We start from the raw sequence: 25,197 nt of genomic DNA on the forward strand, positions 1-25,197 counted from the left end.
GCTGCTCCACAGAAAAAGTTAGCCTCCCCGCAAATATCTATATAGCTGAGATTGTGAAACACTGCCTAGACCCAGTTGCTTGGTCACCCAACCATTAACATGATAAAGTGGACACATAAACAAGTAAGGTGATAAAATAGACATAGATTGTCCAGCTAGTAATAGAAGAGCAGTATTCAAACCACAACTGGCTCAAAATCCCTGAGTCCTGAGTTGTTTTATAAGGTTTGTTTTCAACCATTCTTGTTCAAGCCAAGCTTGCAACTGTACACAGATTTTACTCTCTGATTTCTTAAGAGGAAAACTGTCCAGAAAAGGCTTTTAGACCTCTCAAACATTTTTCAGTCGCCCTTTCTACAATCAAAAAGTTGCCTCCCAATTCCTCTGATCCTTAGTTAAATATTTATCTAACTGCCATGCCAGGATTTCAGTTTAAGAGCTATTCTATTTATGTGGGAGGGATGATAAACATGATTACAGGAGATAAAATTCTACTAGAGTAGATATGGTCAAATCTAAAAGTGGTTACCTGTTAGGGGCTAGTGTGTGACAGGGAGCAGCAGGAGTGGTCACAATTGGGTGGTGATGCCAGCAGCTGGTAGGATAAAAAAAACCCACAAGTGGACAATACAGCCAGCCTCTTCCCCAGATGTCATGGTAGATGGCTTTTAGGTCTCTAACTCACTACATATCAGATGTGGCTGATGCTGAACATGTGTCATTTCATCTCATCTCACCACATCCCTAAGAAGAAGCAATTATCCCCATGGTTAACGAGGACGCTGCAACCCAGAGGTTCAGGACTTTGTCCTAGGTCACTCAATTGTCGGTGGATCAAAACCTAGGCAATTTGTCTCCGCTCCACTTTACTGGCCTTCTCTCCTGTTTGAAACCTGATTCTAACTATATAGCTACATGATGTCTCTCTCTTTCTGTTTCTTGTTCCTTTCTTTAGGAATGAGAGATGTGGGAGGGAAGAATGTATTAATAATTTGATTGATTCTTTCATGCATCTCCTACAGAATAATTTAAAGAAATAATGTTTCTCCCCTACCCCAATCCTTATAAGAGTGAGGCAGGAGGATAAGAGTCAAGGAGAGCTTGGAAGATGGAAGAAGGTGCCATGAGCTAAGGACTGTAGGTGGTTTACAGAAGCTAGAAAAGTCAAGGAACTGATTTTTAGAGACTCCAGAAAGAACGCAGCTCTCCTAATACCTTGATTCTAGCCGAGTGAGACCTCTGATCTTAAGAACTGTAAGATAAATTTTTATTGTTTAGGCACTAAATTTGTGGTTATTTGCCAAATTTGTGGTTATTTGCCAAAGCAGCAATAGTAAAGTAATACACCTGGGTTGATGGTGCCTCTACCCATCCTCCCTGGCTGCCATCCTCCCCCCAATCCCCATTCTCACACACATTGAAAATACCTACTGTGTGGGCTGGTCTTAATACCCAGGAACTGGCTGTTCATACCAAGGCTGACTCTGCCCAGGGTATTCCAAGCACCCCTAGTGTGCTGGCTGGAAAATTACTGCTTGGCTATCACCCATGGGAACATAGGCTATCGCCCATGGGAACATAGGCTATCACCCATGGGAACATAACATTCTAACAATAAGCTTTCTGCTTCTGTACCCCCGCTTGCACAACCGACCTGTGGGTTGACAGGTAGTGAATAGGAGAAAAATAGACCTTTGTGTTTAAGACAGAATGAGGAATGGGATTTAGGGCTTAAAAACCCTGTACCTCTACATTTCAGGGCTGCTTAATTTGGGGTCTGCGTACCCCTGGCAGACCCAGCTGGCTGAATAAAGAGTGTGATTCCTATGACTCACTAATTCTTGGTGATCCGTGTGTCTTTTGGGGGCTGGTGGCTACAACACTAGAGGATATCTTTTATCACACGTATGTGATGTCACATAGATGGGCATTGCTTATGAAAGGAAGATTGTTAAACCCTTGATTCAAGTTGTTGACTCTGTTCTTTCAAGTGGAGAGAGGTAAATCATCAAATGTCATGCCCTGACCCAGTTGCCTTAGATTGCAAAATGATAAGAATGATCTTATGAAAAACACATGGAGTTCTGACAGTGTCAACAGTGTGAAGACATTTACCTACTCATCTCACAGTGAACAAAAGATTGTGGCAAGTTTAGGGAGAGTTAAAAACAGATTAGCTGTAATGTTGACATTAACCATATGTGGGATTTCCTGTCCAGACTAGGAAGCTTGTACAGTGGAAGTCACTTTGTGAAGATTTGCCACAACTCCAAACTCCCAATAATGAATAGATGAGTTAGAAGAGTTTATACATGAAAAGATTTGAAAAGGAGAGAAACGTTTTATTGTATTTAGATCAACAGTAAACATACAGTTTGACCGACCTTGACCCAGCCCTGCATGAACATGTCCTGCTTTCTTGTTCAGCCCACAAAGAACTCAGCAAGCCTCCTCTTGCACAATGGTCCACCACATAAACTTGCGGAGAAGGGTCAACTCACCTGCCATGCTGCTGATGTTCACCAGCCTTCCCTTGGATTTCCTAAGAAGAGGCAAAAATGACTTCGTGACTTCCACAGCCCCAAAGAAATTCACAGCCATGCAGTTTTTGTAGTCAGTCATGGGAATGAGCTCCCCATCAATGGGCAAACCAAGGATCCCAGCATTGTTGACCACAGCCCACAGTCCTGAGAATAGAAAGGAATGGGTGAGACTGAAGAGAAGGACGATTTTTAACACTTCAAGTTCTGGGGTCAAAGGGGCCTCTTTGAGATTTAGGATCTAGGAAGATCACTCAAACTCTCAAATCTCAAGTCTTATTGAATACCTACAACCACTTACACTGAGGGACTGTGTGGGGAGTAAATTTGTGAAATATCAAACAATGTTATTTTTTGGAGGTGTTTTATCTCAAAGCCCTTTCCTACATCCAGGCAGCTAGATATTTGTTATGTCGGGGAAGGGATGGCACAGCAAGGTGAAGAGTATAAGTCTACTTCATGTTTCTCCCTCCAAGGAGTGTGTAGAGACAGGATAACAGCTCTAGGACAATGCAGGATGATGTAAGAGCCTCTTTTCTCTTTTCCTTAGGCTAGATTTCCTAGTCCAGAGAAACAGGAAAACTAGAGTGCAGGTGCCAAGAACTAAGAAGATTGCAGAGTCCCAGAGCCCTATTATTTTCTCTAACCAGTCTGATCCCCTTGATCAGAATCACCAGGAGGGCTTATTCAAACACAGATTGCTAGCCCCTCCTTCAGAGAGTCTGATTTGGGATGTCCTGAGTGGGGCCTGACAATATGCATTTCTAATAAGTTCCCAGGCCTGCACCACACTTGAAGAACCACTGTCCACAAATAGTGGTTTTCAACCTTGAGTGTTCATTAAGATCACTGGGTGGGGTGGGGAGAGCTTTTTAAAATCCTAATGCCCAAACTATATTCAATTAGATCAGGAACTCTGGGTGTGGGTCCCAGAACTGGTGGGTCCCAGATCTGGCTGTGACTCAGGCTTGCAGCTAGGAATAGAACCCCAGATTTAGAATGTTACATTAGTGTAGTAGGGCGCCTGTGCCTAAAATATCCAAATATAATTCAGCTTACTATATCGCGCATGTGTGGCTAAATGCCACTATTGTACTCTGCTATGTGTGGAGCCATGCGGTCCCCTGGGGAGCTGAAGGAGAGCACAAGAAGGGGAGCAGGAGAAGTGCGCGCAACACTGCACTTCCCTCAACAGAACTGCGCTCAGCACCAAAAAGTTGGTGCCGTTTCATTCTCAGGTCGGCCTTTTGTGCATTCTTCCAACTGGGCATTTCATCATCGAACCTTCCCTTCTCAATCAGCTCAGTGCTGATACTGGGGTAGGGTAGAGAGGGATTAGTAGTTTTTACCTAGGCATTAGTAGTTTTTAAAATTCTCCAGGTGATTGCAATGTACAAGCAAGCTTGGAAACCATTGCCTCAAATAGTAGAAAGAGGTAACAAAAACTCCAGATGTTTTGGGGGCTGAGGGATCTGGAGCTTTGGTGAGTGATCTGGGTCTTCTTTATCTGGGAGGAACAGAGGTGACAGGACCTGGGGTGTATTTAGCTAGACGGGCCTGAAGTAGATTCTCTGCGTTCCCCCTCAGCATGATTTAGAACATTGGTTCTCAAGGCATAGTCTAGAGCCAGCAGAATCCTCATCGACTGGGAACTTTTTAGAAATGCCAGTTCTGGGACCCCACCTCCGACCTGCTAGATCAGAGACTGGTGATCAGAAATTGTTAAAGCTCAGCATCTGGTACAACCTGCCCTCCAGGCAATCCTGATGCATGCTCAAGTATGAGAATCTGTGGTATGTACAGGAAAGGAACGAGCCTTGGTGCTGGCAGAGGCACAGAAATGGCAGGAGGCACCAGCCCTAATGGTGCCTTTCTGATGGCATCAAGGAAGTATGTAGCAGCTAACTTATGTGAGTACTGGACAGAGCTAGACATATCCACAGGGGCATATCCACATGATGTGTTGGCAATCCAAGACTAAATGTCCTATCCTGAGGAAAATGAGATGAAGCTCAAAATGACAGAAATTGATTTTGCCACATGGCAGAAAAATGGCTCAAAATAGAAACTGAATTCAAATATATAAAGTAAAGTTACATTTCTTTCACACCCAAGGTGGTGGTCTGACATTTATGCACAATAATTATTGGGAGCATCCGAGGACCGGATGCCTCATAGGTAGTAAGAGCTCAACGCCTATTATTGAGCATGGTGATGGGTGAAGAGATGCCTCCACTAGCATCTCCAAGTGAGGGTTTTAATTCACTCAGCCTGATGCACACCTTTGACCAGTCAACACACAGACAGTAGCTTAAGAATGCCCTAGAACAGGGGTTGGCAACCTTTTTCTACAAAAGGTCAGATAATAAACATAATAGCATTAGCATTGCAGGTCCTACTATCTCAACTCTGCCATTATCATGTGAGAGAAGCCGGATTATCTGTAAATAAATGGACCTGGTCATGCACTAATGAAACTTGATGTATGGGTATTGACGTTTGAATTCCATATAATTTTACATGTGTCAAAAAAATTCTGATTTTTTAAAAAACATTTAAAAATATAAAAAATATCCTTAGCTCACAGGCTGTATACAAAAACAGGTGGCAGAGCTATATAATAATCTTTAAATGACAAAGAGTTAGAGAACAGATTAGTGATTGCCAGGGGTTAGGGATGCGAATATGGCTCTAAAAAGGTAGAATGAGAAAGGCTGATAGTGATGAAACAGTTCTGTAACTTGATTGTGGTGATTTTTGCACAAAGCTACACGTTACCAAATTGCAGAGCTATACACACATGCACATACACACTTGGCATGTATAGCTGGTGAAATATGAGTAAACTTTGGATTGTATCAATGCCAGCTTCCTGGTTTTGCTATTGTGCTATAGTTATGCAAGATGTTAATACTGGGGGAGGCTTGGCAAAAGATGCACATGATCTCCCTGTACATTTCTTTGCAACTTGATCTACAATTATTTCAAAATGAAATGATAAAAAAATGCAAGGCCAACTCCTGCCACAGAATTCTAAGCTGGCCAATCAGCTCATTATACCTATAAGACTTAATAACAGTTTCAAAATAATATTAATTAATAATTAACAATATATTAATACTAATATAGAGATATGCTGTGTAGGAACACAACACAGTTGCTGGCCCTCTTCCAGGAGCTGAGGTTTTCTAGTTTATCTACAGGTACCAGATGGTCTTTTAGCAAACATCCTTCTTGGTGATCGTAAAGCCCTCTGTTTCACTGCTCTACATTCTCTTTGATTCGGGAGGCTGGAGTTAAGAGACTTCAAGGACAGCAGGCAGAATGTGTACTGGCAATCATGTGTCAGAAGAGGATTGCTCTCCAGAATGCTGACTCCAAAACAGCATGGGCTCACACCTTTGAAAGTGTGTTCACCACACCTCTTCATTCCTGGGCTCTGGCATGGTATTTCCATATCTAGAACTCCCTGCCTTATTGTTTAATACGGTCAATACCACCCCTCTGGGTCTCACTAGAGGGGTATGTGTGAATATCTCCTTGAATAAAATACCATGAAATCAAACTCATCAGAGAAACAAGCTCAATCCAATCAGATAGCAAAAGACCACACTAGGAAAACTACCTTTCTAGAAAACGACTATACATTACTAAATTTGCTGAAAGTTGATTCCTAATAACCAACAATCGATTTTTTTCTCCTTTCATTTCTTAGATATTTATTGACTATTTATTGTGTCAGGGACTGTGCTTAATGTTGAATGAATGGAAAACAGGAGCCCTTACTGGAGACTTGTCTCATGCCAGAAACTCTTCTAATTGCTCTCTGTGTAATAACTGCTTTTTCAACTACTAAATGAAGCCAAATAACATTACTCTCTTTTTTTTTTGTAAAAGAACAAAAAAGTTGTTGGAAGTGCCGGAGGCTTCCATGAAAATCCCCCATAATGAAACCAGCGCAAGAGAAAGTAGAGCTAAGAAACAGACCGGTTCTTGATGACATTGCTTAAGTGCCTGGATCCAGACATACCTGAAGCCAACTGGCCTTTTCAGTTACATGAGCAAATACGTTCCCTTCCTGCTTTAGCAACTTTGAATTGGGTCGTGTCACTTGTGTCTAAAAGAATCCTAATGGAAATATGGTTCTGGTTCTCAAGGAACCTAATGCTGAGGAGTGGGAGATAAACAGATAGTTATAATAACACAGTAATACAGGTGTGTCCAAGGTACAAGTGAGGGTCCAGAAGAGGGAGTGAATGAAAAGATCCTGCAAGAGACGCTATGTTTGAGCCAGGTCTCCTGTGGGAGTAGTGTCTGCCGGCAAGAGTCTTAGAGAAAGGGAGTGAGGCAAGAAGGAAATTTTGGCAAGAAGAAGCTGGATATGCAAAGATATGAACTAGCACATTCTATCCTGGAAACCATTCAGAATTTACTGAGTGGACCGGCAGGTATTGCAGATTAAATGTTTGGCAGGGGCATTGTCCTGAAAGCCCTTCAAATCCTTGTTAAAGAGTTCAGATTTTATTTGGTGATGGGTGGAGAACCACTGAACCATTTAATGAGACAAAGCAAAACACCTACACAGGCCTGGCCCATGAGAGGAACCCAAGACATGAAGGCTCTGCATGTCAAAGGGTTGTTAGGAGATGGATGACATTGTAAGATGTGCACATTCATTGTAAAGATTATTCTCCATTTGGAAAGTAATGGAGAAGGTAAACCCCAGATGCACGGAGATAGATCATTGCAGGAGCCCACGTGGGAGATGAGGACCTGGATTGAGCCACAGTTGCCTGGAGATGGTAGGAAGGGGCTGGGTTGATAAAGATCTAAGAGGTAGAATTGACAGGACTTGGGACCAAAATGATGCAGGGATCAAGGGTAGCTGCAGATCTAAGTGACCCTCCAGGTTGCCTGCTTGAATGACTGATGAGGTGGCAGTATTAGCATCTACACCACGAGGTGCCAGAGGGTAAACTGATTTGCAGACTGGCAGCAAAGGAAAATAAAATGAGGTCATTTTTTGACAAATCGAAGTGAGGTATCTGATAGACAGTTTTATATACATATAATTCAGGATGTTAAGGAGAGGGCTAGGTTTGGTCATACACATTTGGAAGCTACTTAAATCCCAGCTGCTTAAATCTCACTGTTTCTCAACTCTTGCAGAACATTAGCATTGTCTGGGGAGCTTTAAAACATATTGATACCTGGGACCCCCAAAGAGGATCTTCTTTACAGCTGACATTCCCAGCAAAAGGAAAGCAACAGTACCAGCCTCACTGCTGAAGGATTAACTGAGTTGCTGTAGGTAGATTCTGATGTATTTGGTTCGGGAAGGGATGCCCAGGATGGGTTGGTATCAGGGTTTGGAGTTTCAGAATGGCCTCGTGTTTGGTTGAATTCTCGGCTGGCACTATCTTAAAGTCTTAATCATTTTTTTTAACAAGGAGCCCCACACAATTTTTATTTTGCACTGAGCCTCCCAACTTATGTAGCCCATTCTGGACCCAAGCATGGATATTTTCAAAGACTTCCCAGTTGAAATGCCTGGTATAGAGAGAGAACAGTATAGCCCAAAAAATGTGGAGTAGAAAATTTGGGGATGGAGCCGTCGGTAACATTCACATTCATGGGCAGGGACGGGGGTGGAGGAAGAGGTTCGTACAGGGGAAGCAGACAGAATGATTGGAGAACTAAGAAGGCAATAGTGGGCTGGCAACCCCAAAGGCAAGGCAGGGGAGGGTGATTGATACATTTAAATACTACAGAGAAGTTAAGAGCTAGGTGTTTAGGATTATTATACTGATTAGCTTGGCCAGACCAGCTGGAAATGCATGGTGAGAGCCAATGTCAGATTGAATGTAAAGAAGTAAAAACAGAGGGCAGGCAATAGGGTTCCGGAGCTTGGCCACAAAGGAAGGGGAAGAGAAAGGGCAGTGATTAAAAAAAGACCGTGATTACTAGGTTTTTTTTTTCAAGTCTAATGAATGTTAATATTGGAGGGAGAAAAGAAATGAGGAGGGGGGTGGGGGTGATGGTGAATGGGATAAAGAATTCTGTAAGTTCTGTGAGAACAGATCATGCCTGACTCATTCCTAAGGTCTTCACGTCTGTGAGAGGCCCTGGAATGTGGCAGGTGCACCGTACAGGTGTTCAGGTATGATCAGCAGCCAGAATGGGTGAGAGGGCAGTGGGAATTAGAGGCTGGAACCCACGATGGCATTTGCAAGGAGGTGGAAGACAATCGCGGGCACAGGTGGCTGAAGGCAGTACCTCTGTTCTGCACCTTTTCCACCACTTTGCTGTAGGCGTCTTTTATCTGCTGCGGGTTGGTGACATCCAGCTGGAGCACAGAGAGGCGCTTAGAGCAGGTTCTTCGCAATTCCTCCGCTCCTGATCCCTTTTCATTCTGAACTCCGGCAAACACTGTGAAGCCCAGCTTGTCCAGATACTTGGACAAAGCATGACCAAATCCGGAATCACTACCTGCAAGGGGTCAAGGCAAGACAAAGTGGGCTCCAACTAGGGGGGCAAAAGAAATCATTTAATAAGGAAACACAGAATGCTATTTTTGATGGTCCACATTCTCAGGAGAAAGTGGGTCTTGAGGAAACTTCTTTATTTGCTAAGTGGGAAATGGACAGAGAAGTCAAAACAGACAAATTTCTCTGTATAAAAAAAGGGTAATGAGTGAAAATTTGGGATGAAGCCACACATGGAAGAAGAAACACCGACGGGATTGTCTAGGAGTGGCTGGTGGCCAAGGAACCTGGGAGGGAATAAAATCTCTCCTTACTAAATCTGGATTTGTTTTTCTTTTTAATTTGACAATGAATTAATAAAGCCAAAGTTCACAGGAGGCCATCTGCTTGTACTTACCGGTGAGGAAAGGCAGCATAGAGGCCTGAGTATAAGCCTGGCCTCACCATCCCTACCTGTGCAACCCTGATCAGTGTTGAGAGTAACTGACTCAAAATAAGTACTCAGCAAACATTTGCTGAGTTGGATGCCTACTCCCATAGCGGGGTGGGGGAAATGCTAGGGTTGGTTTTAAGCTATGCCCTTTGAGATAGATCATTCTGTCTGTGGCCTGGAAATCCATCCACTTGGAGTAAGCAAGGACTAGAGGACTTGTCAAGATTGGAGTGAATTTTAAATAATGATTCGTCTAAAAGTATTAATATAGTTTCAAATTATGTACAAAATGGAAAAAGAATTAAGAATCGTGGTTTCAAAACTGGTGGCCTAATTGTAAGTAGATTTACGCTGTTGCCACATGGTGGCGCTGTATTAGCTGATGAACAGAAATCTATCCCAGAGTATGTTGGGTGGAGTCTTGAATTAGGCAAGTTGTGGATTGAGTTCAGGATTGATTTGGGGCCAGCTCTTTAAATAAAACACACCCATCCTATAAAGATAAGATTGCATGTGTTCTTGGACACAAGCTGGAAGCTACATTTGAAAAGAGGGATGAAGAGAAAAATGCATGCCTGTAAATGATGTCTAGTCATTATTAAAACGTAAAAGGAAAAAAAAAGTTTTAAGATCAGCAATGAATAAAAAAAATTATTTATAACTTCACCAATCTAGTATAGCTTTAATAATTTTCTTGTTTTTTCAGCCTTTTTTCTATAGTTTTTAAATAATTATAGCTATAGCACACATATTTTGATAATTAATTTTTAAATTAGTATTATATAAACCGGTTTTGTATGTTCTACATAATCTTCGAAACCATAAACCCTAATTTTTCATTACCAGATAAAATTCTCCCTATTAAAATGCAGCAGAGAAAAGTGGTGAGAGCCTGGATTCTGGAGCCAGGACACTTGGGTTCAAATCCTGACTCTTCCACTTAGCTGTGTGACTTTGGGTAATCGCTTGACCTCTCTGTCTCAGTTTCCTCATCTATAAAGTGGAGTGATACTAAAACCTGCCTCATAGGGTTGTTAGAGGATTAAATGATTTGATCTATTAAAGTAATTGGAACAGGGCATGGCACATGGCAGTTGCTATACAGGTGTTTAAGTAAATGGCAACTTTCAAAAACTTCTTTCATTGGCTACTTTTAGTTCCCGGAACCAAAAGAATTTTCAGTTCAGTTTTTATCTCACAAGGTCCTACTATGTATCACTAAGAGTACATGGTCTAAATATGTGTTTGGCTAATATTAAATTTTGTAAAACTTTAATATTTCAAATAGGGCGATTTCACCTGGAAATCCTGGTCACTATTTTCTCTCGATTAACCAGGAAATGGACCGACTCCAGGCCTGCATTTCTGCAAAGAACCCATAAGCTGAAGCTGAGGCTACCAGTGGCCGATCCCTTATACAGGCCATTTTCTCAGTTAAAACAAGGCTCCATGCTCAGTCATGTGCACGTACATCTCCACTGCTAGCATTCTTTATTGATGTTACCTGCCCTACTTCTGTAACCTTTGAGCCCAAGACCCTTGACATACTTAGTCCCATTTACACATGTCCTCTGGGTCAAAAGCTGTTTATCTGGAAACCTGTGGAAAACTAAGGAGAGGAGCTCTTCCCTCCCTGTTTAAGATTTAAGCAATCCATCAGATTGCCACCCTTGTGTTGACACTGCCTGTTCTCGATAAAATAGATTAAGGTATTATAAAATGGTAGGTAAACAAAACTGGTGCATTTAAGACTTCTCTGAGAGCCATGCAAAGCTCAGCTCCAAATCCAGGAAGAGCAATTGTACCACCAATACCCCATTCCTCTTGCCCATGGCACTCTAAAAGGATGGTAACTGTTAGGTGGTAAAGGAAATAACTAGAGCTTTCATATCTATTTTTTAATGGAAATAAATTCATTTTTCCTGGAATATAACCTTTACAAATAATCCTCCCATGCCATTGTTATTCCTATATGAAGATAGGCAACTGAGATGCTGAGATATTAAATATTTCTTCCAGGCTACACAGCTACGATGTGCTAGGATCAGCTCTTAAATCCAGATTTGTTTTTTTCTAAAGCATATTCTTTTACTGATTCACTGTCTCCTTGAGCACAGGGTAGGGGGAGAGGGGATGCACAAAGTAGAAACAGCAGTGATGGGAGATATCTGCCAGAGAGGGGTCCCCATAACTGGTGCCAGCTCCCTTCACAGAGGATGGACTCGCATCACCCGTGCAACAGCACAAACTACTTACAGCTGCTTTTCCAGAAGGGGAAATGTAATAGTTTTTTTTCTCATTGGTGCATGAGGAAACAACTCCTAGCCTTGCTGCAAAATAAGCAACCAATCAATGTAGCCCTGCTGGGTTTGATCAAGTGGCTGGATTCCCAGACCATGGTCCAGTCCTATGACTCTCTTGAACTCTACCTGCCGGCCCCACTCCCAACTCAAGTGGAATTCATCACCAATTGCCCCCGATTGCTTCATCTTCTGGAACTGCTTATTCTCCTGAATGGCGCTACCCTCCTTCCAGTTACCCAGGACCAGTGCCTTCTCTCCTAGTCCCCACTTCCATTCAGTACCCTTTTTTTTCATCCCAAGATTCTGACATCTATCTCCGTATTTCCATTTCTGCAACTCATGGCAAAGAAGCTAGCTCAACTCAGCTCAGCCTGGCATCAGATTGCCACCAAGTTGGGGATATACATTCTCAGGGGCAGCAGAAAATGATATCATAGTTGTCCCAATTTTCATACTGCATCTGTTAAGAATATTCCAGTTAAGAACCGCTGGACATGACTCTCAATACCAACATCCTGAAATTGATGCTGATGGGAATGCTGTGCAGTCAACCTAAATGGCCAGAATTTCAGAAATCCTCAACCAAAACCAGAGGCCATTAGAAGGAGTTAAATATCCAGACAAGGGTGGAACATCTTTCTTTTGGCAGAACTTAGGGGACTCGGCAAAAGCTTCCCAGCCTCATTTTCTCTACAAAGGTGTCTTTGTAGAGACTCAGGGAAAACTTTTTTTTTTTTTCATCTATTAAATGCCCACCTCCTCAAACAGAAAATAAGAAGAACCTATCCAATAGTTGGTAACCATGACCATAACAAAAGGTGGTGCTCTGGCTTCCCCTCAATGTCACTTTTAACTTCTAATACTGCTTTCTGCCTCTCTTCACATTCATTCACTCATTTATTCATACTTCAGAGATCACTGTGTTAAGTCCTAGAAATATCACCATAAAAGAGAGACATCTCCCCACCTTCACGAAGCTTACTGCCTATAATAACAGGTTCTCAATCTTGAGTCCCACCAGAATCCTTGAGACACTGAAAAAATATCTGCCCAGACCCCACTCCCAGAGAGTCTTATTTAGTTGGTCCGGATGGAGCCAAGTACCGGCGACAGTTTCTAAAGCTCTCCAGTATGCTTTTGGGGATGATTCCAATGTGTAGCCAAGGTTGAGAAACACTGACCTAAGGCAGGGATCTCAACCAGGGATGACTTTGCCCCCCAGAATATTTGGCAATGTTTGGAGACATTTTGGGTTGTCACAACACTGAGACTGTTATTGGCATTCAGGAGCTAGATGCCAGGGATGTTCCTCAACATCTTATAGTACACAAGGTAGCTCCCACCACAAAGAGTTATCTTGCCTTAAATGGCCATAGTTGGAGCAACCCTGAGATTGAGCAAACCTGGTGGTGTAGGGAAATGACAGATATTAGGTAAAGCATTACAATAGAAAGTGAGGAGTATTATAAATAGAAAAGTTCTAAAAACTAGGGGTCATTTTTTGCTTACAAAGTACTCAAGGTCGCTCTGTTAGTGAGCACTCCTTGAGGAAGAATACAGGCAGGAAAGAGAGGGAACTAAGCCACCTTCATCAGGGCAAGGACTCTATCAGGTTATCTAGTTCATTGTTCTATCCCCTGTGCCTAAAACAGTTCTGGGCACATTGTAGTTGCTCAGTAAATACTTGCTGAATGATAAAACGATCAGCTGATTCAATGGAAGTGTCAGAGTCCAGGCACCATGATCTTCCCTGTTATCTTGCACTGTACTGGTTTCCTGGACTCACTGTCGCCCTCCTCGAGCCTGCCTGCCCTGCCCTGCCGTCTGTCTGGCCCACAGGGCCTGATTCTGCATCTCAAGGGCATCTACTTTTCCTCTACTCCACAGCCTCAGAGGTTTTCACTGACTGTAGAATAAAATTCAAGTTCTTAAGTCTGGCATCAAAGCTGTATGATCTGATTCTAATCTACATTTCCAGGTGTATTCCCTATTGTGCTTCTACTTGTATCCTGAATGCCAAACATCACCAAACCCAAAACTTCCTTTGGGATTTCTTACCCACATCTTTGATCACATCGGACTTCCTGCCTAGAATCCTCACTCATGTCCCTTTCGCCATTGCTTACAATTTTAATTTTTCAAAAACGATTTTCTACAGAAGAGCAGAGAATTGTATCATGGACGATGTGTCCATCTTCCATCTATGGGGATTACCAACATTTTGTTTCTTCTATTTCCTCCCCACACACTTTCTCTCTTTTTCTTATATTTTAAAGCAAATCTCATACCTATTTTCATGTTATTCATAAATCTGTAAATACATCAGTATATACCACTAAGAAACGAGGACATTTTAAACCTAACTATATTGTCATTACTAAGCTGATAAGATGAACAATTCTTCTTTAATGTCATTGGATACCCAAGATGTAGTCAAATTTCCCTGCTTATTTTAAAAGTGTTTTCTTAAGAGTCGGTTTGACTCAAGATACAAACAAGGTTCACACATAACATTTGGTTTTCATGTCTCTTAAGCCTCATTTATTCCATATAATTATTTTCTCCCCCTTGTTTGTGCCATTTATTTGTTGAAGACAACAAGACATTTAGATATCCTTTAGATAAGCGGTCCCCAACCTTTTTGGCAATCTTTTTGGACGGGTGCTCCTATGAGAATCTAGTGCCTGATGATCTGAGGTGGAGCTGAGGAGGTGATGTATTTGCAACCGCTCAAATACAGACAAAGCTTCACTCGCTCACCCGCTGCTCACCTCCTGCTGTGCGTGCGGCCTGTTCCTAACAGGCCACGAACAAGTACCAGTCTGCAGCCTGGGGTTTGGGGACCTCTGCTTTAGTTATGTCACATCCTGAATTTGGCAAATTGTTTCCTTGTGCTGTCAACCTGCTCCTCTGTCCTCTGTATTTCCAGTAAAGTTAGATCTAGAGGCTTAGATAGATTTAATTTTGGGGAGGGGGTAGGGGGAGACTGCGTGGTAGGCAGTGCTGGGTACCTCCTGCTGCATCACACCAGGAGAGACAAGACTAAGTCATGCCTCATGTTAGTGTTGCCAGTTCATCAGTGTATTCGATATGAAGTTCCCCATCAACCTTTCTCATGAGATTGAGCCTACATTAATGACATTAATGATTGTTGTCTCCATACATATTTCATTCAAGATTTAAAAGGAATAATTTTTCTACCTTGTCATTTTTTGCATCTATTAGCTAAAATTGTAAAGACTGACAAAAAATTTAAACTACATTCATTAACCTTATTAGTAGTTATATTGTCATTATAATTATTATTTTGAACTGTCACATGTATATCAAGAATAAAGCAAATGAAGTATTATGTTCATATTATAGGAACCAAGATGTTTCAGCATCAAGAAAAAAGGTACAAGTCTAAAATCAAAGAAGTAAAAAGTCCTGTCATTTAAATTTGAACTGAAAGTATCAGTGTGAATTTATGATTTATTGTTTTCTTTTTAAACATCACATATTCCCTAGTTCTGTCCCCTAAAAAGCAATGACAATCCCCCAAATTCTTATATTGAAACCTTAATCCCCATGGATGGCATTAAGAGCTGGGGCCTTCAGAAGGTAATGAGGTCTTGAGAGCAGGGCCTCACAACTGGGATTAAGTGCTCTTAGAAAAAGCAGCCAGAGAGGCCTGCTCTCTTCCTGTCCTGAGGATACAAGAGAAGTCTACAGTCAGCAACCTGGAAGGAAGGCTTTCACCAGAACTGGACCACGCTGGCACCAGAACTGTGAGGAATAAATTTCTGTTGTTTATAAGCTGCCAAGCTCATGGTATTTTGTTATAACAGCCTGAGCTAAGACAGCTTTTAATGTGCCAGTGGTTTCACAATTCGCTCCCAAAATTCCTGAATATTTTGCAATTGACTCTCTAGAGCCTGTACAAGCTGACTCCAGCACACCACTGGAAACGCACAGTAGTGTGAGGAAACATACAGTTAGTTATCAGAAAAACACACCTCAGAAAGGAAAAAGAATATTATTCTCGGGGCATGGAATGTGCCCGGTGTCTCATATCAGTGGCATCAGTACTACATTTTTTCCTACCTCAGGACTTTTGTACATATAATGCTTCATCTTTTCTTTGCCTTGCTAGCTCATTCTCATCCTCCAAGCCTTAGCTTAAATGTCACCACCTCGAAGAGAACTTCCTGATCATTGTTTTTAAAGTAGATGACCCCTACCTCCCATGGCAGACACCCCTGTGATATATCACCCAGGCTGCCTCCAAGGAAGCGCTCGCCCCAGCTGCTGTGAATGCTGTCAGCAGACATTCTTCAGAAGACAGCTCCTCCGGGGATTGTCTCAGTTAGAGAGCCGCCTTCCCAAAAGTGGTCCACATCCAGTAATTGATCAGTGCAGAAGCACAAAGTCCTCACTATTTCAGCCCAACTGAGGAGAAATCAGAAGGGTCATTCCAGTTCTAGAGCTCCCCACAGGACTAGCCATCCTGCTTCTTTTTTTGTCTTCCATAGGTGCATATCCCAGGGCCCTCCTTAATCAATACCTTGCACGCTCAACTCTGCCTCAGAATCCGTTTCCCACCGGACTCAACCTACACCGCTCCCCATCCCAAATATTATACCTCATTTGTCTTTATCTCAGACTTTTGGTTGTTTCAAGTCAAGAAATGTTGTATTTGTTGATCAAATTGCTTTTTTTCTTATTTCCCTAGTAGAATATAAATAATGATTTATGCACAGAGACTGTTCCTTCTTATATCCTATGCTATCACAGTGTTTGACTTGTAATGGGTATTCAATAAATTTTTTAAATAAATAAAAATTTTAAGTATAGTCAATGGTGCACTGATGGGCCACAAACAAGTAAAATTCAGATTTTTTTTAATGACCACGTTCATCCATTCATTTTTTATATTCTCCTAACTTATTAAAGGTTTCTCAAGTTTTGTATTCACAAATGAAACTAGAGTACATAGATGACTAATTCATTCAGCATTCTGCTCAGAGCCAGTTCCCATGAAAATCTACATTGCCCTTAGGGTACATGGCAACCAACACAAAGCTGCTGTGGGAATGGGTGGAGTAGGTAGGCTTTAATGAATTTTGTCCCACATAAGGTAACTAGGTCCCAAAAGTTTCAGAGTGTAATATTCTTATCTGTACCTTCATTTCACACCTGAGATCTCAAGGTAAAGTGGGTGTGGTTTTTTTTTTAATAGATTTTAATTTTTAGAGCAGTTTTAGATTTACAGAAAAATTAAGACAGTAAGTATAGCGAGTTTCCATATGCCCCACAGTTTCCCCTTTTATTAACATCTTACATTAGTATGCTGCATTTGCTACAATTAATGAACCAATATTGACACATTATCATTAACCAAATTCTATATTCTCTTACTTTTTAATTAATGTGCTTTTTCTGTTCCAGGATTCCTTCCAGGATACCACACTATGTTTAGTTGCCATGTCTCCTTAGATTCCTCTTGGTTTTGACGGTTTCTCAGAATTTTCCTTGTTTTTGATATCTTTGCTGATTTTCAAGAGTATTGTTCAGGTGTATTGTAGGATACCCCTCTATTGGAATTTGTCTAATTTTGTTCTTATGATTAGACTGAGGTTATGTGTTTGGGGAAGGAGCTCACAGAGGTATGCCAGTGCCATTTTCATCACATCATATTAAAAGTACATACTATCAACATGATTTATGATTGTTGGTGTTGCTCTTGATCACCTGGATGAAGTAATGTTGTCAAGTTTCCCCATGATAAATTTCTTCTCACCCCACACCCCCTACCATACTGTACTCTTCAGAAAAAAGTCTATATGCATAGCTCATACTTAAGGAGTAAGGAGTTAAAGTCTCCTTTAGAATGAATTATTTAGAATTCTTCTGCATGAGAGCATTGTCTCTTCTCCCTCATTTATTAATTTATTCAATCATTTATATCATTACAGACTCATGGATATTAATTTTAATTTTGGGGTTATAATTCAATACTACTTTATTTTATTGCTCAAATTGTTGCAGTGTTGGCCATTTGAAGCTCTTCCAGTTGGTTCCTATGAAAGTAGTGCATCTTTTTATTCCTGTTTACAGATGAGGAAACCAAGCTTCAAAAAAATATAAAAGCTTCTACCATCATTCAGCTAACAAGAGGAGAGGCACAGTTAGAATTATAGGATTCTAAAGCACACCTTTGGGTTTGTTGGGGTTTTTCCCTATTCACCATATTGCATCTGAATATAGTCGATCTTTGTAAATCAACAACTACTATATATTTCACCTGGTGGTTATTTAAGGCAACAACAGTTTTGAGACTAATTAATCTGCTATGTACATTACAGAAAAATTAGGGTTTTTTAAATTTATTATAGTGTACACTTTAATGAATTTTCACAGCAAAGCCATGCATGCAACTAGCACCCAGATCAAGACACAGCATTACCAGCTTACCAAAAATCTTCCTTGTGCTTTCTTCCAGTCATCCCTACCCCACAGATGACTACTATCTTGACTTCTAACACCATAAATCAGTTGTGCCTGATTTTTATTTTAAATAGATGAAATCATATATTAGTCCTTTTCGAGGCCGGATTCTTTTGATCACTCTCTTATGTTTTCTTGGGGTTTGATTAGTGTAATTTTTTTTTAAAGCTTCCAACCACATATTTCACAAGAAATGTTATAAGCAAAGTAACGCTTGTAAAAACATGTTAAGCAACTGCATAAAAAAGAGCGCACTACTATATAAAAAGTAAATTTACTTAAGATTATCGTAACACAGAGATGGGAAAACCACCCAGAAATGTAACTAAATTTCTCCTTATCCCAAGGTGCCTTGGTTCCTCCTCCTCGTCACTATCTACAGTTTTATCTACAAAGAGCTGCCTTAATAATGTCTCTGTGGGTCTTTTTCGCAGGAAAGGTGGTTCCTGACTGACAGGATGTCATTCTTGCCAACACATAGCCAAAACCTCATTCGGCTGCTTCTAACGTGTAATGGTTCATGTTTCCTGTCAAATTTGACGAAAATATTGCCCAGAAATCCAAGAGATCTCTGATTTACAGAAGTTTTCTATTTTTCTATTTCATTAATAGTCACTGACCTAGTCCTTTCAACAGGCAAATCCTTAACACGCCTGCCACCACACCCTTTTGATGCCACTACCATGGACATTGTTCAATCAGAGCACTTTTTCCCTTAGAACCTACTTGCCCCAACATTCCTAACCAGCCAGAGATGGCACAAGAGAGGAAACTTATTTGCTGTCCTGCTCACACACAAAACACTGTGTTATTTTCTGGTTGAATCCAGGCTTTTATTGCATTGTTTTCTAGTTAGATTCAGGCTTCTAATTTCTACCCAGTCCTCACAATGTCTCTCCCCCACTAATGAACGTACTCTAGCTTTCATTTTTCTGATGAGTAATGGATGAAGTGCCCTTCATCGGTTTCAGTAATCTCTATAATTTGTTCACACCCAACTAACCCCAACTTCAGGACTTACTTTTTATTCCAGTCAGGCTAATTTCTTCATTACCTCACACACGTCCTGCTTTTTCCATCCTGTTTGTTCCTGCCTATCCCTCTAATAATCATACATTTATTCATTAATTCATTCTTTCAACAGTTAACTATGAAGTACCTACTATGTGCTATGCAGTCTTTTATCATGAAGATACGGCAGTACATAAAACCACCCAAGTCCCTGTCTGGTGGCATTTATGTTGTAGAGAGAGACGAGATACACTCAACAAACAAACAAATATACATGGTGTCAAGTGGTGATGAGAGTTATGAAGCAGAATAGTGATGGGGTGGAAGGCGCCATGTTCTGTATGGAGGTCTGGGAAGGCAACACTGAGCAGGGAGCAGCTGAACAGATATTCCAGGGAGGGCTGCATTAGGCGTAAGAAAGAGCAGGTGTGAAGGCTCTCAGATAGGGACATAATTGTTAGAGGAAGAACAAGGAGGCCATTTTGACTAGAGCAGAGTAAATGAGGAAGAGAGCAATAGGGGGTAAATCAGAGCAGTAGTTCAAGGCCACTTCATGTAGGGCCTTTAAGCCAGTGTGGTTCTCAACTGAGGTAGTTTGTCCTCTTGGAGACATGTAACAAGGTCTAGAGACACTTTTGGTTGTCATGAGTTGGATAATGCTACTGGCATCTAGTGCATAGAGTCCAAAGATGCTGTTTAACATCCTATAATGCACAGGACAGCACCACGACAGGGTGGTATCTGGTCTCACTGTCAACAGTGCCAAAGGTGAGAAATCTTGCTTTAAACCATGGCGAAGACTGTGGCTTTTATTCTAAGCGTGATGTCATTAGAAAGTTTTAAACAAAGGAGTGACATGACCTGACAGATTTAAAAGGATCACTTTAGATACTGTGTAGTAAATTATAATTTGCATAATAAAAGTGATATAAAAAGGCTACCATTTACAGCTGAGACAATGTACTAAATACCTTACCTAAGACGTCCTGGTATTTTTCTTCATTGTTCCTACCATTACCTGATATTTTATTACATATTGGGCAGTCTCCATGTCTAGCTGTGTGTTGGTTCCCCAGCAACAACCTGAGATGAAGCTTCCTCTTCAGGGGCAATAGCACACAAGGTCAAGTTTTCTCTGTGCACCATCTCAGAGTTAATTTAGAATATCTTTAGAAGCCAGCCCCAACCAAGGTGCCTCATTCATTAGTTTCCTCAGCTTCTCTGTCCTGTACTGAGCTGAGTTCTCAGGGTAGAATGGTGACTGAAGTGGACCCAGTTTTTGCTTTCAGGGGGCTTACAGTCTGGTGGGGGAACTCAGAGTCCATGGCTGGCACTTGGACTTTTCCATCTCACTAAATTTATCATTTGTTATGCTGGTATTTGTTGTCTTGGTGTGCAGTCTCTGTTGCTATTTTCAAATGAAAAGTGGTTATGATGTCGATGATCTCTTATCTCTTCTGTAGACTCTGCACAAGTGCTGTAATAACTTTAGCCTGTCTGAAACATGTGCCTCTTCCAAACCTCCCGTGCTCTCAGTGCTTTTTGGTTTGGCTTCTTTTCTGTACTGTCCGGGTCACTAACTCCCTGATCTGAATGGGTGTCATAGGCTCATTCTACTGACTTCTGCACAAGCCACGCAGCCAAAGCCTGAGCTGGAAGGAAAAGAAATTCTTAGAAAGCACTTTCAGTTAATGTGTTACCACTAGATTCAAAACCAGAGGAACACCGAGAACCCGAAGTCATGACCAGGAGCTGTCATTAAGCAAAAAGTTTAGTTAATTGGAAAATAACAATGGAATGAACATTTCTTTGAAGTCTAAGGGACATCTGTTTTTGCTACTGTATGAGGCAGGATTTTCTACAGTAAAGAAATGGCAGATTGGCTGATTGGAAGAAAATTCAATAAAGGGTGTAGGAAGAGTCAAGGGAGAGTGGAGTATCCCTGAGCACGTAAAATTTGAGATCTCCTTTCTTAGTCCTGAAGGGGCAAGGGAAGGGATTTGTTACTGGAATCTGGAGAGAATAAACTATGGTCTTCAGGCAAGGGAGTTAGGCAGTCCACAGTGACCTCCAGGGAGGGTGGCAGGGGGAGTAATCTGATTTCCCGATTCTCCCTTCCTACAATCTCTGACCCATGCCCCCCACTGGCTAAGGTCAGCCTCCAGGAGAGAGAGCAGAGTGGGGAAGATGGATGGAGAAAGGTGGATACAGGGTTGATGTATCTATAGCCAACACATCTGCTCAACATTCATCTCTTCTTCTTCTGGTAATGGGACCCTGCTTAGGTTTGGGGAAATATTATGAGTTGAATTGTGTCTCCCCCCCAAAAAAGATATGTTGAAGTCCTAACCCCAGTGCCTTAGAATGTGACCTTATGGGGTTGCTGCAGATGGAATTAGTTAAGATGTGTTCAAACTGAAATAGGGTCCTTCATCCAAATGACTGGTGTCCTTATAAGAAGAGGGAAATTTGAACTCAGACACGTTGGGAAGACAGCCATGTGAAGGTGGAGGCAGAGATTAGAGCTATGCTTCCACAAGCCAAGGATCACCGAGGCCACCAGAAGCTGAAAGAGGAAGGAAGGATTCTCCCCTAGAAGCTTCGGAGGGAGTGAGTTCCAGCTGACAACTTGATTTTGGACTTCTGGCTTCAGAACTATAAAACAACTTAAAATAATTGTTGTATTGTTTTAAGCCACCAGCTTTTGGTGCTTTGTTACAGCAGTGTCAGGACACCAGAGAGGAGCCCATCCCTTTCCTGGCCCTTGTGGTTTGGTTGGACTGCCAAACCTGCCCAGGCTCGAGGAAAAGGACTCTTTTCCCCTGCAATGTGGGTTTTGAGCATGAAAATGCAGAGATGGTCAAGACCTGGAGTCAGATCCCAGCTTTGCCGCTTGCTGACCTAGTGAGACTGGGATGGAGGCTAGCCTCCTCCTGAGGTTTTCTGAGCAGGTAAGACAGGTGCCTCCTGAGGAAACTGGTGCTGTGAGCAAACTGGAGCCTATTTGCAACCCTGCTCATGAGAATTCTTTGCTAGAACCATTTTAGAGACATGAAGGTTCCCTTTTCTGGTGAAGCAGAAAGAGGAGAGCATTCCTGCCTGTATTCAATTCCCAGAGGGGACACTTGGACAATATCATCCTCAAATTTATTATTTTCCAAGCCCGGGGAAGAAGGAGAAAACAGAGAGGTAAGAGACCTTGGCCTAGTTTTCCCATTTTCTGCAAGAAGCCAGAATTCCCACCTGAATGTTGGCCCACCACAGAGAGGGGCACCGCCTCCCCAGTCCCATAATCCACTAAGGAGGGACCTGAGATGGGTCATTTTTCCCAGAGACAAGCCCCACAAGAACAATCTTAGCCAACTGGCCATGGCACTATCATTAAAGCACAGATACAACTTGGCCCCTGCTCATACTGCACAGCTGAGCATCTCTAATTTGCTTGGCACCAAATAAGGAACTGAAAGTTCAGTGTTGATTCTTGTCCTTGGTGATGGTGAGCTGCACCAATGCAAGGGCACAAGAAGGAGTATCACAATCACCTGGGAACAGAGCAGGGAGGACTACATAGCTAATCATACACTCAAGGATAGAATCCCTATTTTTCAGATAACTAAATTGATGCTCTGAGATGCTAATTAAGCTGGCCCAGACCACAGAGAGCTAGGAAGCCAGAACTCACTGACGCCAAAGTCCATACTCTTTCTGCTGTGCTAAATCATCTCTCACCCTCTGAGATGACACCGCATGCCCCACAGTCCCAGTTTGCTCATGCATTTATTCATGCACGCATGTGACTGTTCAGTACATGTTCACTGAGTACCTACTGCATGCTAACGGCTGTGTTAGATGCTGGTAATACAGAACTGAGTGAAATAGACCAGGTATTCTATTGGGGGTTGTGGGGAGATACAGATGCTTACCAGATAAATAAATGTATACTTAATTTCAAGGTGAAGAAAGTGCTATGAAAGTAATAAATAAGATAAGGAGATTAAGAATGACAGCTGGAGATTTAAAACCTGGACACCAGGGACCGCCTACTCAAGAAGGTAATATTTAAACCAGTAGTGTTTCAACTGGCCGACGATGTTGTCACCACAGGACATTTGGCAATGCCTGTACACTTTTTGGTTGTCACAGCTGGGGAGTGGCGTGCTGTATGTATCTAGTGAGTAGAGGTCATATTTGCTGTTAAACATCCTACGAACAACCCCAATGACAAAGGATTTTCTTTCCTAAATGTTAATGGTGCCAAGATCGAGAACCCCTGATTTAGGCCAAGATAGATATAAAGGTGAAAAAGAAACCTGTCCTGTAAAGGGGTTCTACCTGCCTCCAAGCATTCAAGGTGAAAAGAACGGCATATGCTAAGGCTACCATGCCAAGAAAAAAAGGTGTAAGTTGAGAACGAGATCTTGCAGGGCAAAAATCTGGGTTTCTATTCTCTACAGTGGAAAGCCTTTGAAGGGTCTTAAACCAAAGAGGAGCGCACTGGCTACCATACAGAGAATGGGTTAGAGTGTCAAGAGCGAAATCCCAGAGGCCAAGAGCAGCCCAGGAAGAAACGACAGTAGCTTTGACTAGAGCAGAGGCAGTAGAGGAGAGCAGTGGTTGTGTCAAGACGCATTCTGTAAGTAGCAGTTGCAACACATGCGGGAGAAGGAGAAACGAAGGGATTAAGGCAACTCAGGATTTTGGTCTCCACAGAGTGCCAGGTAGGAGGGGGTCCCATGTCAAGAGTGCAGATTCAGACATGTAAAGTCTGAGACAGCCAGTGGAACCAGGTGCATAGTGTTCGGAGAGGGGAATTGCTGATGAAAGGCCTTGAGCTGTGGTGCATTCACAATGCACAGCTATGCATTAGCTTCACCTGGGAATGGAGATCTCTAAAGAAACACCAATACCCACGTCACATGGCTTAGGTCAGATAAACCCAAACTCTGGGAGTGGGTGCCCAAGCATCAGTATGTTTTAAAAGCTCCATAGGTGATTCTAATGCATAGCAATAGTTGATTTGTTGACATCCACCAGACTTGAGGTGCTGCCCCAAAGTGGAGACCTCTGTGTTCATGGCAGCCCACAGTGGGCTGAGAAGCCTCACCTTCGTGCATTCCAAAGGAATTCTCTCTAGTTCAGGTCTATTTAAAACTCTGTCTCTGCTTTTTCAGTGGTTGGCTGAATTCTATCTGTCAAAACAATGAACTGCTCATAGTCTTGGGTGCTTTTGTGTTACTTGCAGTTCCAGATCTTTTGTTCTGAAACGCCCTTGTTTAGCGCAATATCAGTCTCCTGGTGAAGCCCCAGGGCTGCTCCATCTCCTCTCTCCCTCTGAGGATAGAATATTTGCAACCAACCACCTTTGTGAACTTTCTTTCCAGATGACTCTCAGCACCGCCCTCTGCCTCTGTGTCCTCAAAGCGGAAGAGAATACATTCAGACCTGGTCTATTCTTTAAGATCCAGTTGAATCCCCATTTTCTTTTATTATTATTGGGCACCCACCATGTGACCTGTTTTGTACCTGGCACTTGGGGATACAATGATCAATAAGGGCGATACAGCCCCTGATCTAGGGAGCTCATACTCTGGGACAGGGTATCTCAATCGCAGCACTACTGACATTTGAGATAAGGTAATTATTTTGGGGGCTCTTCTGTGCACTGTAGGATGTTTAGCAGCACTCTTGGCTTCTACCCATTAGATACCAGTAGCATGTTCTATGCTCCCCACTTAAACAACCAAAAATGTCTTTAGACATGGCTAAAAAGTCCCCTGAGAAGCAAAGTTCCCCTTGGTCAAGAACTACCACTTTAGGAGGAAGAAAACATTAAACAAATACTCATAAAGGTTGATAAAGTTGATGAAAGGGACATAGAAAGAGAGATCTAATATAACTTGGCAGGAACAAAGAAATAACAGCTCTTAATGGAGAGT

General features: G+C 42.0%; 1 protein-coding gene across 3 annotated transcripts in view; it reads right to left on the reverse strand.

Moving 5' to 3' along the window:
* HSD17B2 (hydroxysteroid 17-beta dehydrogenase 2) overlaps positions 1 to 25,197 on the reverse strand; it is a 50,052-nt gene that overhangs the window by 15,976 nt on the left and 8,879 nt on the right. For 2 of the 3 annotated variants that reach the window (XM_039888807.1, XM_039888806.1), the window contains exons 2-3: positions 8,817 to 9,029; positions 2,502 to 2,687 (exon numbers count right to left, since the gene is read on the reverse strand). In XM_039888807.1, coding sequence (XP_039744741.1) covers positions 2,502 to 2,687; positions 8,817 to 9,029 — 399 coding nt within the window. The remainder of the gene's footprint in view (positions 1 to 2,501; positions 2,688 to 8,816; positions 9,030 to 25,197) is intronic. The other variant, XM_039888808.1, reaches the window with a different exon arrangement.

Source organism: Pteropus medius, unplaced genomic scaffold, assembly GCF_902729225.1.
Source record: "Pteropus medius unplaced genomic scaffold, Ma_sr-lr_union100, whole genome shotgun sequence".
Classification (NCBI taxonomy): Eukaryota; Metazoa; Chordata; class Mammalia; order Chiroptera; family Pteropodidae; genus Pteropus; species Pteropus medius.